This window comes from Rhamphochromis longiceps, linkage group LG11, assembly GCF_057381845.1.
Source record: "Rhamphochromis longiceps isolate RC_006_pf linkage group LG11, R_longiceps_female_GT1.1, whole genome shotgun sequence".
NCBI lineage: Eukaryota > Metazoa > Chordata > Actinopteri > Cichliformes > Cichlidae > Rhamphochromis > Rhamphochromis longiceps.
In genome coordinates this window covers 25,621,280-25,635,292 of record NC_140567.1, presented here as the reverse complement: position 1 = coordinate 25,635,292, position 14,013 = coordinate 25,621,280, and the positions used below count along the sequence as shown (strand labels likewise).

The 14,013-nt window shown below is 39.7% G+C and overlaps 1 protein-coding gene and 1 pseudogene across 2 annotated transcripts; one reads left to right on the top strand and one right to left on the bottom strand.

The window, feature by feature from the left end:
• Positions 1-1,440: 1,440 nt before the first annotated feature.
• LOC146659318 (C-type lectin domain family 4 member E-like) lies at positions 1,441-9,719 on the bottom strand. Its single transcript, XM_085423305.1, has 6 exons — positions 9,321-9,719; positions 7,410-7,520; positions 4,567-4,701; positions 4,313-4,464; positions 2,924-3,045; positions 1,441-2,650 (listed from the first exon to the last, which is right to left on the bottom strand). Exons 1-6 carry the CDS (start codon positions 9,409-9,411, stop codon positions 2,488-2,490), a joined length of 774 nt encoding a protein of 257 aa, XP_085279431.1. The 5' UTR covers positions 9,412-9,719; the 3' UTR covers positions 1,441-2,487.
• Positions 9,720-10,583: 864 nt separating this feature from the next.
• LOC146659317 (perlucin-like protein) lies at positions 10,584-13,977 on the top strand (annotated as a pseudogene). Its single transcript, XR_014913790.1, has 5 exons — positions 10,584-10,780; positions 10,868-11,062; positions 11,171-11,322; positions 11,410-11,531; positions 13,760-13,977. The product of XR_014913790.1 is annotated as a perlucin-like protein (transcript).
• Positions 13,978-14,013: the final 36 nt, after the last annotated feature.

The window sequence follows — 14,013 nt, the reverse complement described above, 5'->3', positions numbered from 1 at the left end:
CTCCCAAAGTCTATGTAGGTATTTCAGAGGGAAACTCAAGACAAGCATGATATCTTTATCTTCTTATTTTGGCTGCTCCCTTTAGGGATCGCTACAGTGGATCATCTGCTAGCTCCTAGCATCCTCCTCTATTAGAATAGAATAGAATAGAATTCAACTTTATTGTCATTGCACATGCACAGGTACAGGGCAACGAAATGCAGTTTGCATCCATCCAGAAGTGCTTTAGTGATATAGATATATTACAATATATATTAGCAATAATATAGATATGTGAGTAATATTACAGAAATGGGTCTATTATGGTATGTTATAATGTACACGGTATGAAGTATGTTGTGAATATTCTATAACTATAAGTATGTACAGGCTGTAGTGAGTACAAGCTATGTACAGGCTATGAACAGGATATAAATATGAAAAACTATACAGAATATGAAATAAATAACTTTACAGAAATCTGAGATATACAGCTATACAGCTATACTGCATGTCCTCCTTAAACAACATCTGAACCTACACTCTGGTTTGGTTCTTTCCTTTAAGATATTTCCTTAGGAATTAATACAGTATTCTGATTCTGAATCCTCCTGCCTGGATGCTTGATATTCAACATTTTCTCAGTGATATATCCACACTCCCTCCTCTGCAAATAAACCAAACCATCTCAGCTCTCTTATGTACCCTCTGTTGCTTTGAATGGTTGGCCACAGGTATTTAAATCTTTACTATCTCTACTCCTTTTATGATCCCTCACACACACGTATTCTGTCTTGCTTCTGCTGACTTACATTCCTCTTCTCTTCAGACTATGCCTCCATCACTTTACCTCCTACCTACTCTAAGTACAAGCCACAATGTCGTCTGCAAGGAGCATCCACCATAGAGACTGCCTGACCTCACCTGTGAACCTGTCCATAATCATTGGAAACAACAAAATGTTCCCCATACCCTTCACCACGTGCTTTTAAATTACATAACTGATCAGTAGATATAACTGTATTTAAGTATTCATGGCCCCAAAAGGTTGATTCTGTTCATCTGGACGTAGCGTGACGAAACGTTTCTCCAATTGAAAACGCTACGTCCAGATGAACAGAATCCACCATTTAGGATTTACTTACTCGTGCCTTTTTAAATTGCACAAGTTTTCCAGTATATGTTGTTAGGGCTTGTATCTATTTAAAAGTTATATTGTCTGTTTATTAAAAGGTGCTTTACTAGGGGCCTTGTATATGACATTCTTGCAACTCATAATACTCCAATTCTTGTGTAATAGTCGACAAATGTATCAAAAATAAACAAAGAATGTAAAGTCTGTAAGAGGTCCGCAAACTCATATCTACACGAAGGCCATAACATTTAACAAGAGGTCAGTAATTTAGCTTTAAACAATAAAAAAAAGGTTTGTAAACTGTTATATCTTTTTTATTTGTTCATTTGTCTGCAAGCAGCATGGAATAGACAGAAAGCAAAAAGGTAGATGATAAAACATAGTTTATTGATTTACAAGTGTACATACATACAAATATAGAATACTCCAGACAAGCAACATGGTTCATCTTAAAGGGAAAATACTAAGAAATTATACTTTAGCTGACAGCAGATATGAAGGGCCAGTTCAGCAGAGCAACACACACACACACACACACACACACACACACACACACACACACACACACACACACACACACACACACACACACACACACACACACACACACACACACCATATCCACCAGATGTTTCAGATGTAAGTCGAAACACTTGACCATGTTTACACAAAGAATTGCCGAGATATTATCTCATTTCCTGTTTTGCAGCCATTTTCGACTGAAATTCAATTGAAATCCTCAGTTTTAAAAAAACGCAACTTCTGTGTACGCACAAAACTCGATCAACAGAATCAAATCACCTCCCTAACTTTTTTTTTTTTCACAGGGTTTTACGGGCTGTCATATGGGTTTTGTGTGATAAGGTAAGGTGGATTTCTAAGATAAGGTCAAAATAGGACATCCGCTGCTTGGCACCCAACAAACCCTACAGTGCTGTTTCTAAACCATTTTGCAGCCCTCAACAGCAGACAGATTAAAAAAATGTGACACAGTGACAACATTCATGCTCATTTCCCAGCAGACCGTGCAACTCTGAAACTACACGAGTTCATTGTAAAGTCAAAAATTGCCACCTGATGTCATGGTCTCACATTTTTTAAAAAATATTCACGTCCTTGTGTACAATCAGTGCACCACTAAGCAAATGATATCTTTCAGCGAACAGCTTAATCTCCAACAAGCTTTCTCAACATAATGTGCAGCTTTTCAGCAACCGTGAGCTTACAAAAAAACCCCAAAAACAAAAAAGCAAAACTGTGCTTATTTTAGTGCCGACATCTATTTTCAGTAATCCCAAACATGCCCCCATTCATTTTCACGTCTTGCATATCCAGCCTTCGCAGGTCTGCATCATTTTTAGTGGTGTAGGGATTCAGTTGAGCTGAATGGCATCCATCTGGCAGATTCGTTTATAAATGTGATCACAAGGAACATCAAACCATGTCTTGGAGTGGCTGTCTAAGGTGGCACAGTCCTCTCCGTGTTCCCCTCCTGTGTGGTGGTTATCTGGCTCTGAGCTCGCTTGATCCCAGTATCTGTGACAGAGGGAGAGAGCAGAAAGTGTGATAGATTGGTGAGCTATAAATAACAACTAAACATGTCTGACAAATGATAAAAACAAGTTCACCTTGGCCAGCAACCTGATTTATTGATGATGAAATGTTTGATATACCTGAGGCTTTGATATAAGTGTGGGCAGAGTTTGCCATTTGAATTTATATAGGTTGTTCCTGGACAGATTGATTGGTGTCATAATCGAAAATAAAAGTTTAAAAAAGAAAATAAATGCATGCATTAAATTTTGTTACTTGTGTTCGAGTGTCGTGTTGTCCACCCATTTCCACTCTCCTTCAGTCTCTATGTCAGACAGGCCGATCCAGTAGTGGTAATAAAATCCACCAATTCTCTTAGCTTCCTTTTCCAGAGCATCCTGGAGAAAATGAACACACATACATGACTCAGAGTCCTTTCTTACACCTAAAATCTAAACTCAACCTTAACCGTAACTTAGAAGCTGTGCTCCTTGAAAACTGTTGATGTAAAATTTATGTTGCAAAACGTACACCCGCAAGGTCGAAAGCTCAAAATACATTCTCTTAATATTGCACTATTGGAGAATGATCTCCAGTTAATGCAGTAAACCAAACCCACATAGCTAGAAGCACAACAGCAAATCTAACAGCATATAAGACTAACAGTGTCTCTGTTGTGTCCGGCAAACCATCAGTCATGATGCAAGAATGCCAGGAAATGGAACCTGAAGGTGATAAATGGACTTTAGCCATCATAAATCTTATTATTTACATCCATGCCTTTCTTTTTTGTGACATGTCCCAGAGTCTTTCTTGACAAATTAACTCAGTTTACACTGTGATGTGGTGCAACAAAGCCAAAACGATAGTCGAACATGGTCTGTTCGGATCACCTGTGTATGTTTATTTTCTTAAATTAGCATTGTAACTAGGCGTTAACTTCTGGGGCTCCACTCAGCCAGTCGCCACTTGAGGCTGACGCCCTAAAAAAGTCAAATCAGTGAACATCAGCAATGAAATGAGCATTTTAAAGACCTGATATAAAAAGGTTTTTGGCCTATTTAACCAATTCCCCTTTCACAATAACTGGACAAGAGGAGATTTTGCTCTCTTCTTTTCTTTTTTTGTAACTTAGTCACTCAGCTAGTTGGCTAATGTGGTCTTATCTGGTTCCAAAAGACCAAGATGGTGATCACATGAAATCACACAAATGAAATCATGAAATCACATAAATATTACTCACACTGTGGAGTTTAAACAATTGACTGCATTATTTGTGTGTGGCTTAGTTACTGTTTTTTAACAAATTATGTTGAATGTGGGCTGAGTTTTATTTTTTTGCTCCTATTGCAGCATCCTGGTATTGTGCATGACTCAGCTAACTGCCACACTGACCATGTTAACTGTGACACTTGAATAGAAGGAAGGCATCATTAATGTTATCACCGAAAAATCCAGTGGTCCTCTTAACTTCAGCAGATAAAATAACCTTGCCTCGCAAAGATATATGAGTGTCATCGCTCCTTCCACCCACATCCACTCCTTCGCCAACAGCATGCTGTAACCCACACACTTAGGGGAATGAGCAACACCTGTGCTGGTCAGCAGGGTTCAACACACTCACACACACAAGCACACGCACACAAAACACATTAATTTGCATACATGCTGTTCTATGGTGTGCAGTATGGTGAGATGGCTGCCCATTTCTTCACAGCTGTCTCTGCTCCTCACCCAGTCCAGCCTGTCATTGCTGAAATAGTAACACTGATTCCCGATGTGAAGCCAACCTTCAGGACACTCCCTGCACTGCTTAACTGTTAATGAGAAAGAGCAAGATAAAGGGATGAGTGGAAAGGGAAATCAAAGACAGCAGGAAATGAAGACTGTGTTCATTTGTTTGAACGACTTCCTGCCACCTGTCTTTGAACAGCCCTGTCCCAGGGCAGTGTAGTCTTCACACAGCTGGATGTAACGCCTCTGCATCGATTTCAAACCCAGAGCTGAAGAGGAGGAAGACTCCAGTGGGGCTGTTGGCACCGGCCTACTAATCACTGAGAGAGAGAGAGAGAGAGATAGATAGATAGATAGGCCACAATAGGTATACGTGTTCAGCTAAATGCTAATTTAAACATCGAATCAGCCAATCATGTGGCAGCAACTCACTCACTGCATTTAGGCAATGTGACATGGTCAAGAAAACTTGCTGAAGTTTAAACTGAAAATCAGAATGGGGAAGAAATATGTGCATGATTTAAGTTACTGCAGTGACCTTTTGACTTTGGTTGTTAAGTCAAAAGATCATGGCGCCTTATCCCGCTTTCAGCAGCGCCATGTCACAAAGCTCAAATCATCACAAGCTGGTTTCTTAAACATAACAATGATTTTCCTGGACTCAAATGGCCTCTGTAGTGCTCCACACAGAGCACTACTGAGATGTTGCACATCAATGTTGATGTGAGGCTATCATGTCAATATGGGTCAAAATCTCTGATGAATGTTTCCAGCACATCCAGAATTAGGGCAGCCGTGAAGACAAAAGGGTATCCGACCCAGCAGTGGCAAGGTGTACCTAAATTTCTGATGAGTGTATGTACCAAATTTTATGGCAATTCATGTGATACTTGGGAAGATCAGTCTGGAAAAAAGTGATGGACCGATCAGCAAAGCAATCCACAGCAAATGTGATCGTTTGGTGGAGCATCCGCTGGCATGCTTTGCTAACAGCTATCAGAGTGCTCGCACACTAATGTTTGGAAATTAGCAGGTTGATAGGAACATTATGAGGAAAATCTAATTGTTGACTCAGCGATGATATTGATGAAAAGAACACGGATGCATGTGCAAAATTATATGAGACAGTGAAGACATTTCAATCAACACAGCCAATATCTCGGGGTCGATCACCGGATAAATCCATCCAGTATTCTCGTGTTGGACTGAATATAAGACTGAATATAAACAAATGCAGTTTTTATACTGTTGTGGTTTCTCATTTGCCAATAAACCGCTCCCTCTTGAAGCATATAAGCCTTCTCTTTACAGTCTGTGACTCTGTATGGTTTCATTGCTGCCCTGGCTGGAATGATCGTGTTTACATGAGATCCCTTGCGGCCAGAAGAAATTATCATTTGCAATCTGGTTTCATTGCCACATATTTTTCCATTTGTGTGTCTGCTCTCTTTTATGTTGCCACTTCCCATTTGAGTACTGAAACGTTTAAAAAATATATTCATCTAATGACATAAATAGAGATAATGGTTACTATAGTTACCTCACTGTCATTAAGAAGTACCATAAGAAGTGGTGACATCCTTCAGGCCCAATCAACATGTTACCCTGAAGAAGTGTCGCAACTGGTCATGTGTCAGGGAAGTGAAAGCCAAGGTGCTTGCAACAGCTGAACTGATTCAAAGTTATTTTCAGCATGTTTATCTTGATTTACTGTAAGCTGAACTGTGGTTAGTAAATCACATCAGAGTTAATATGTGCTAGAAAAACGAGTTGGACCTTTTACCACTAATGACATGTGATCCTTTCCTGGAAAGCCCTCTCAAAACACAGGTGCAGGTGCTGCTGTGGTAAAATGTGGCTTGCATGACGTCACAAAAAACCTTTCTACAAATGCATATGCTGCAGATGTTTGTGAAATGAAATGTGTTAACTTTTCATACGGCAGTTGTGATTTAATCTGCAGCTACTGTATATACCATTACATTACATTTAATTTGTTTTACTTAGGCAGACTTGCTCTACAGAGTCATGAAATGGAATTAAAGCACTCTCTCTTTCGAAAGTCTTAAAATATGTTAGAGATCCTGTTGTCATAGGAAGTATTTCTTTTTTTTCCCTCCTCTTGCTGCAAGACATCCCAGTCATCATTTTCGGATCTGAAAATTGTACTCGATAGCTTGGGAGTGTGCGTCTGAACGAGTGTGTATGTGCATGCGTGGCAATAGATCAAGCACGTACGGCCCCAGTGGTGTTTGTTTTAAATGAAAGAGTGTCCTCACAAGCACATTATCAGGCTGAGCTGCCAGAGACTCTTGGCCCTGCAGGAGAAATATTTCACAATTATGGACTTTTGTGCTTTTTCTATTACATGACCCTCACTGGACTGGAGAGAGTGCTTTATCTTTTTTATTGCCAATTCTAGGTGTCCAAAAGCCCACTGAGCTGAAATAAAGAGAGAATAATCAGCGTGGGATAGAGACCCAAAGACACAGACATAGACAGGCAGATGTAGAGCACAGTGCAAAAGTTTTAGGCACTTCAAATGTTTCATTTTCTATCAACCAATACCTGAGGGAGACATCAGGTTGGTACTAAATTCAGACTGCAGCACAAAAATGACTCCAAACATAGAGCCAGAGTCATAAATGACTATCTTTAATGACAGCAAGAGCAATGAGTTTCCCCCCTAAAGAGGCCTGATCCCAACATGGTGGAGTCAGTCTGGGATTTCATGAAGAGACAGAAGATACTGAAAATAAATCCACTGATGAACTGAGATGAGCTCCAACATATACATCCTAAATACTTCGAAGCTGTGTACATATGCAGGGGAACTGATGGTAGTTGCTTGTAGCAAATATTGATTTTTTTCCCTCTTTCCTACACACTCTTTATGAAGAAAAACTGATAAATATGGACTTTTAGTTACTAAGCTTTTTATTTTAAGTACCAAAGTCTTTTGCACTGGACCCAAAGTACAGCACACACAGGAGGGGGCACGAGGTTCTGAGACAGTATTTATACTTACAGAGCACAGCGAGTACGATGTTGCCACAGATGGAGGCCAAAAAGCCAATAAGTATCAGGAGAGAAGTCTTACTCCTCAAACACTTGACGCCTTGCTTCAGTCCCTGGGAGCCTGATTAGACACAAAACAGTCCACAGCATGCAAGCTGTCAATTCACCACTTTAATTCCTCTGGTGTAGCAGCGAGAGCAGACTTTAAAGGAAATTGTGGGGCAGAACCGTTTGACCAGAGTTTAGCTTCATTATATTTTCAAATCCCCAAAGATAGCAAGCCAGTGGATACTCTCTGCCTCATGCTGTCACATATGTACACTAACACTAAAATACAGAGTTTCAGATACTGAAAGTTGTGCATCAATTTTATCCTTAGAGATTACAGTCATGGCCACAAGTTTTGGCAGGGTGCTTTGACGCCCCAGTTTTTATGGTGGTGGCTCTCAGCATTCCTGTATTATTATGATCAGAAGCAAATATGTTAATTACAAAGAGCTTCTGGATTTGTCCTGGCAGCTGATATTAAACACACTGCAGAAGATACAAAGAAGACAGATCAACATTCCCCATGAAATGTATGAAATGTGTTTGATTGTTTCTTTGCTAGATCATAAACACACACACACACACACACACACACACACACACACACACACACACACACACACACACACACACACACACACACACACACACACACACACACACACGCACGCACACACACACACCAGTTTAAATAAAGCTGAAGCAGCAACAAGAAATTTGTACCACTGCCAACATTTTTGGCTGTGATTCTATAAGACAGTTGGACTTAAAGCATAATCTGCAGCCACTTCCTTTATGAGACGATGTGTTTGTAAAAAACATTCATCTGCAAAGTAAGATTGTAGACCAACTCTGTTTAATATAAAGAGGAAATTAAAGTTTAAATGAATTTGATGAGAGTAATTTGAACTAAGATAAGAAGGAATAACCTAGCAACATGAGCTGAAGATGCACAATCCACACAGAAAGGCAGCACCAAGCTTTGAACCCTGGATCCTGCTGTTTGAAGCATGGAGTCCCTGAGCTGCCAGGAAAGCATAGACACGAGCATTCAAGTGAAATTTAGATACGTTAAAACTGCAGCACTAAATTAAAGATAGTTCAAGTTCTTTCCAACATCACATGGACTTCTGCTCATGATAGCTGTGAAAGTAAGCTCACCTAAAAAAAACTGATTCCAACTGTGTTTCTTAATATTTCATTGTTTTTACTACTACATTCAATGGATACGTGTTTAAATAGTCTTAACCTCCTGAGATCCTTCGACCTCATGTGAGGACATCACATTTATGGCTGTTCTGCACCTTAAATTTCAATGTGCTCAGTTTTTTCATGCTTTGTTAAGCAATGTTAAATTTATTGTCTTATGCTGCAAAATAAGAAAAAAATAAAATAAAAATAAAGGCACTATCCCCTTGTGAGAAAATACTATTTAAAAAAACAAGGCATAAGAAAACTTTGTAGCAAAGTAACAAGTTTATAATCTGGGGTAAAGCTTCATTATTAGACTAGACTATCAGGAGCAGCTAATCACACATAGCTCGGGCCTCAGGAGGTTAAAACAGCAAAATCTAAAATAAGGTAGCACTAGCTACACAATAACTTTACCACACAGCAGCTGTAATGAGCAACTTATATGAATTCATTTGTAACAAAAACTCTGCTATAATATATAAAAAAGTAGCATTAATAAAGTCAAGTGAAATACAGGCGGTAAGTACTTTGTATCCATATTTTATTCTGCATCCAGTATAAAACATGGGTACAAAATAGTAGTCTAGTACCATGTAAATCATAGCTGAGTTTAGCAATTAAGTAAATGTACTCAAGTCCACCTCTGGCTCTCACGCATCTGTTTGTTCACACAAATTACCGTCGCTGTATTGTGGGACGAGCCTGTTCGCTCCCGGTCTGGGCTCCTCTGTGAACTCGTGCAGGCTGCTGTAGTTTTCTCTCTGCTCCATGTCTGTAGTTTCCTTCTCAACCCTCTTCCCCACTTTGTCCTTCTATATGCTACCTCTTCAGGTCCCTAAAGGTTTTGGTATCTTTTGTCTGGAGAAACAATATTTCTCCTTAAAATTAAATTTGTCCCTGCTGGTTGAATTATTGAGGCACGTCCCCCTGAATCAAAGAACGTTGCAGTGTTAAATATATTTGCTCAGAGAACTGCACAACACTACTCTTTGCCCTCCACGAGATAACTCAAGCTTTTCTGTGTCATCTGTTTTGTAAAAAAGGAGAATTTGTTAAGCCAAACAGGGAGGCTCTTTCCTCACATTTTTGGCACCGTGTGCTTCTCATTGGTGGGACATCTTGTGCCATCAAGCCCCATCTTGCGCAATCCCAGAAGTTTCCTCGGCTCTGTTTGGATTGAGCCACCGATTCTGGAAATTCGTTACGGATGAGTCAGAATGGGGGAACGTGTTCTTTAACAGGATCCGAAAAAATACAGTGTGTACTTGAACTCCTCCTGACATTAATTAAAGCAACAAGAACTAGAACTGGAGCTGTGACAAGGTTGTGATGGGAAAGCAGGCGGGAACAGCGTGTTTTAAAAAAGAAGAGCCAAGCTGTGGCTCAGCGAGAAAAGTACAGGAAGTCAGAAGAGAAGAATTTCTGGTCATGTGCAACCACAAATTTCAGCACAGCAGTCACTGAATAAGACACAAACATGAAACACCCCTCCTCTCTGTTTTAATTAGTTTGGTTTGAATAACAAAACCTCATGAAGCACAAGAGCTGACAATGTCTGTGGGAATAAGGTGCCAGGAAAAAAAATAACTTGGACATGTACCAGAAAAAATGTTGACAGTGTGCTGGAAGAACAGAGTGGGCATCTGGTGTGTGTGTGGTGAAGAGGTGATATTGTTACAGCTGTTCTGCTTATGGAGAGAATACAAATAACCTTAAGGACACACGCACATGTTTACCAGCACACACACACACTTGCAGTGCTGGTAAATGCTGAGTCATAGTCAGTCCTCCATTTTTGCCAGTTTTAAAAAAGTTGGGGACAGAAAGAGAACTTTGCTCATGTTTTTGGTAAATAATACTGAACCTACATGCCAGCTCCCCATCATCAAATGTTTGTTTGTGCAATCCAACATGGCAGGTTATTACAAGTTTGGCTACAAGAGATTGCACCATCTGAGTTTACATGGTTTGATAGCCATGAAGAGTCCAATCTGTCTGGAAGATTTGTGCAAGCTGTACTTTTCCCTTCTCTTTGACACACAAACTGCTATATAAAAGATCAAAAGGGCACAGAGAGGACACCAAAGACTGCGATATCCTGCAAGCTGACAGCTGACATGCATCTTATCCAAAAGAAAGGTAAGAAGCCCCGATGCAGCTCCAGATATTCGTATGTCCGGATCTGTTTGCATGTGTGCTAATGCTGAGTCTGCTGTCTGTCATCAGCCACCTTGGGCATTAAAGGCCTCGCCATCCTCTGCGTTGTGCTCGGCCTGTTTGCTAGTGCTGAATCTGCTCAGGACGCAAACAACACAGAGGGAGAGCTGACCTTTCTAAAGCTGAAACTAGAGTCTTTGAAGGACCGCTTCAGACACATGTGTAACCAATACTCCGACCTGGCACACAACTGTTCAGCTCCAGGTACCAAATGTTCAGCAGATGAATGATAATTCAGTGCTTGTTTCTTGTTCTGCACCTTTCTATAAATGTTTAACTTGTATATTTGTCTGTCCCCGTGTCACCCTACAGCGATCAACTGCACAGAGTGTCCTGACGGGTGGGTTCACATAGGGGATCACTGCTTTTTCCTCAGCAACGATACCGACGGTTGGCTTAACAGTACGCTCAAATGTAAGGATATAGGCGGACATCTCGCCATCCTGACCACCAAAGAAGAGTATGTGAGAGTTTCTTTGTACTTTAAAAGTTTCAAATCTATTTCTTTGGAATTCACAAGTGCTAAAGAATTTGACTGTACCTATTTTTAGGACGCTCTTGAAAAAGAAGCCAGGACGATTGGGACATTTAACCCATTCTACTGGCTTGGGCTGAGTGACATTGAGAACAGAGGAGACTGGAAATGGGTGGACAACTCAACGCTTCAAGTTTCGTAAGTATGAATTGATTGATTCAAATTTCAATGGTCTTCTCAGGATGGTATCATCATACAAAAAGTGGGTGATCTAACAAAAAAAAATAAAGTAAAAAAATAAAGTAAAAAGCATTTCTGATGGTTGTTAACAGATACAGTTTACAAATGATCATCAGTTAGAGAGACAAATAGTTCTCACTGTGGATTGTGTGATGTTGAAGCTTGTGGACATTTAAAAATATGTAAAAGCTATTAGTTTAAAAATGTCCATCTGATGCTTTGTTAAAACAGGTTAATTCAGCTGCTATAGCTTTCGTGTAAAAAACCCTAAAAAGTTTTGGGGTTTCACTTATGAGTTTTTCCTCACTGTAACTCGAGTGCGATGTCTGCACCTACTGTGAAGACCACACAGGCTTTGTCTCATGGATGCAGGAACTTGCATTCTCTCAAATGGCCAGCAGGGGGCACCTCATATAGATGCAGAAAGAAGTCAGACTGTATGGAAGTCAATAAAGAAATCACTCATGAACACTTTCCTGATGCCTTATTGTTTCAATTGATAGTTATTTTAACACAAAATTATGCATTTTGTAATATAACATCAGATTGTAGTCAAAATGAGGATTAGGCCTGTGTCAAACCAGAGTGTGGTTTAGCTCAGGCCTAGTTACTGATTGATACGCTGCTGCCTTAAGAGCTGCAGTGCTCCTTGGGTCGCTCATCGTCATTGCTAAACTCAAGGTTTCATGGCAGGACTTTGCAAACCAGTGGGTGACACCATGCTGGCTGTGTCCATTTTTTATATACAGTCTATGGTTGGTAGAGAAGCAGTTGGGAAACAGTAAAAAAAAAAATTGTGTGATTGTTGTTTATGTCAGTTAAATGACTCCTTTGGCCACTTCTAGATAGATATACGGATCACATTAGAGTCTGTTTGGTAGTGCAGATTGCGCAAAAAATGAAGATAAAACGATTGCTGAAAATATGAATTATTAATTTTCAGTTTATAAAACAAAATGAAAATGCTGATGCTAATTCTGACCATTTTGCTCTTTAATCATATTTACTTAGTTAAACAATTTTAAACAAATATTTATATTATTATGACAAATGACAAACACGACATTTCTTTACAATCCTAAAGCAAACATGTATAAATGAACACGCTAGTCTGAATAATCATCGAGTAACCTATCGTTGGTTTAACGACAAACATTGTTGCATGGAGCTGCAGCACCTGCCTGCCTACACACTGAATGCTTTAGAGACTTAAAATGAAGGCCTGGGTGTTTCTGTAACATTGCCATCATCTTTTATTTAGGTTTCATATGCTGTAAAGGAAACATACAGTTTGACACCTACACAGAGTTTTGGTTCATGCATGTTCACTAAAGACTTAACAATAAATGTACTTCTTTTGAGAAAACGGTGATCGAGGCAGAGTTGAGGATCAGCTTCGATTAAAATCAACCCAGATGGGTTCACAGAGCTCGCCAAGTCCTTAAAGAGCATTTTCAGCCTGTTAATCGGGCTTTTGTACACAGCAAAGGTTTCTTGGCACCAAGTACATAATTACTGGTTTAAGTAATGTGGGGTGTTTTTATTTTTATAGGTGTCATATTACTAATAATGCTGAAGAGGTTGCTAAAGTCTCTGGACTAGCCTATGGTGTATGTGAAATGAATTCCCTCCAACAGACGGTGTTTAGATTTATAGATGTTTTAATATAATTGCATGTCTCATTACGTCATGACATTTTTCCATGAGAAAACTGTTCGAAGAAGAAAACTACCACTGTTTTCATGAGAACATCACCATATTAGACATGATGAAAAGTACAAAGCACAAACATTTATTAAATAACCTTTACGGCAGTTCCCTGAAAACCTGATGGTTGCGCTGGAGGACAAGTCAATTTGATCTTTTTTTTTTTTTTTTTTGTTTTTTGCAAAACTTCACAGCAATTCATCAACTAGTATGTAGGTGTAGGCATGTTTTGCATCAGTTCCTCCATCCTTCAAACTAACTATAGTCACAACTAGAAATGTGCACAAGCACAAGGAACCATCCGGTAAATAAACAGGTCCTTTAGCTGGTGATGGCTCTTGAAGAATAAAGAATTACTTAAAAGTAATGCATCTTCCAAGACAACTGTTAAAACAGTGCACAAACTTAGCAGGTGAAATGCCACTTCAGCAGAATATTAATGAAAGTAATGTTAATCTTCTTCCATCTGCGTTGTAAAGATTTTGGAACACACTGAAGTCTGAGCCGGATAACAACGCGTCCGCTGGGGAAGCTGGAGAGGACTGTGCGGTGGTGGACACCCAGAATCACAAACTGGTACGACGTTCCCTGCTCCTTCCAGTATCGACGAATCTGTCAGATGGATGCCATCCCGCTAAATTAGCCCAAGAGGACCTCTACAGGAACATCACTCAGAAAGATTTTGATGCTTTATTGAAAACATCTGCTAATGTTTTTACACATTACAGTTTTC